Source organism: Capsicum annuum, unplaced genomic scaffold (assembly GCF_002878395.1).
Source record: "Capsicum annuum cultivar UCD-10X-F1 unplaced genomic scaffold, UCD10Xv1.1 ctg80685, whole genome shotgun sequence".
NCBI classification, from domain to species: Eukaryota; Viridiplantae; Streptophyta; class Magnoliopsida; order Solanales; family Solanaceae; genus Capsicum; species Capsicum annuum.
The window spans coordinates 1-1,051 of NW_025891346.1; the positions used below are offsets into that span (position 1 = coordinate 1).

The 1,051-nt window shown below is 38.6% G+C and overlaps 1 protein-coding gene across 1 annotated transcript; it reads right to left on the reverse strand.

The window, feature by feature from the left end:
- Positions 1-24: 24 nt before the first annotated feature.
- On the reverse strand, positions 25-1,045 carry LOC124885258 (kinesin-like protein KIN-14L). Its single transcript, XM_047405670.1, has 4 exons — positions 1,019-1,045; positions 608-781; positions 318-424; positions 25-231 (listed from the first exon to the last, which is right to left on the reverse strand). Exons 1-4 carry the CDS (start codon positions 1,035-1,037, stop codon positions 25-27), a joined length of 507 nt encoding a protein of 168 aa, XP_047261626.1. The 5' UTR covers positions 1,038-1,045.
- Positions 1,046-1,051: the final 6 nt, after the last annotated feature.

Here is a 1,051-nt window from a genome sequence, read left to right on the forward strand (position 1 = left end):
TTAACTCATGAAATCTGATGTAAACTACGGAAAAATCACAATGAAAGGATATTTAGTAAGCAAAGGATCGTCTGCAAGAAGATCACGAATTTGCTCATTATATATCTCGACCATTTGAACGTGGATCTTATAACTCATGATGTCCTTCCTTTCATCAGCTAATAGGAATAGATCATTCAGAGCCAATTGATTGATTCCAAATTCCTCTGTTGATTCACCTCCCGGGCCAGACTGCCAAGAGAGAAGTATTAGATATGAAGCTTCGGCATGGAAATATAAGGAATTGTTTTTCGTGTATGCCTCGTAAGGGCTCTCACCATAGTATATGTTTTCCCAGATCCAGTTTGACCATAAGCAAAAATGCATACATTGTAACCATCCATCACTGATCTTACAAGCGGTTTAGTGTCTCGAAATACATCTTCTGCAAAATTACGCAGTGTTACGTACATGACAAAACAACAACATACCTAGTGGCTAGTGTACTCCCACAGTGTACGCAGACCTTACCCCTGCCTTGGGAGGTAGAGAGGCCGTTTCCAATAGACCCTCGGCTCAAGAAAAAAGATTTAAAACATGAATAAAGAAGTCATGTCAAAATACCTACCCTGAGTGGCACTTGAACCGAAAACACGGTTAAACTCGAAAATTTTCCTCCCATCTTTCCAGGGTTTTAGTGGATCAATTACAACCAAAGAACCATCTTCTCCAATGAAATCTACGATAGTTTTCGCTTCTGCATCGAAGGCAGGCCTTATTCTGCAGTAAACTCTAATATTCCCTGAAGAATAAATTAACACAGCAGTATTAGAGACCTTTAGTGGAACAAAACTTGATTCCGTCGTTTTCAACTCTCTGATTTATCATTTTCTGTTGCCTTCCCAAAACAGTGGAAAGGGAGTGATAAAAATAGATTAAGCCATTTTTTTTTGTTATTTTGGGAAACGATTTTCTATTGCCTTAGATCCCAATGCCTTTCACAATATTGTGTTTGTCGATGCAATCGTTGTTGAAATACCTTTTAGATCCTGAACCATGTTATGCAAAGCTC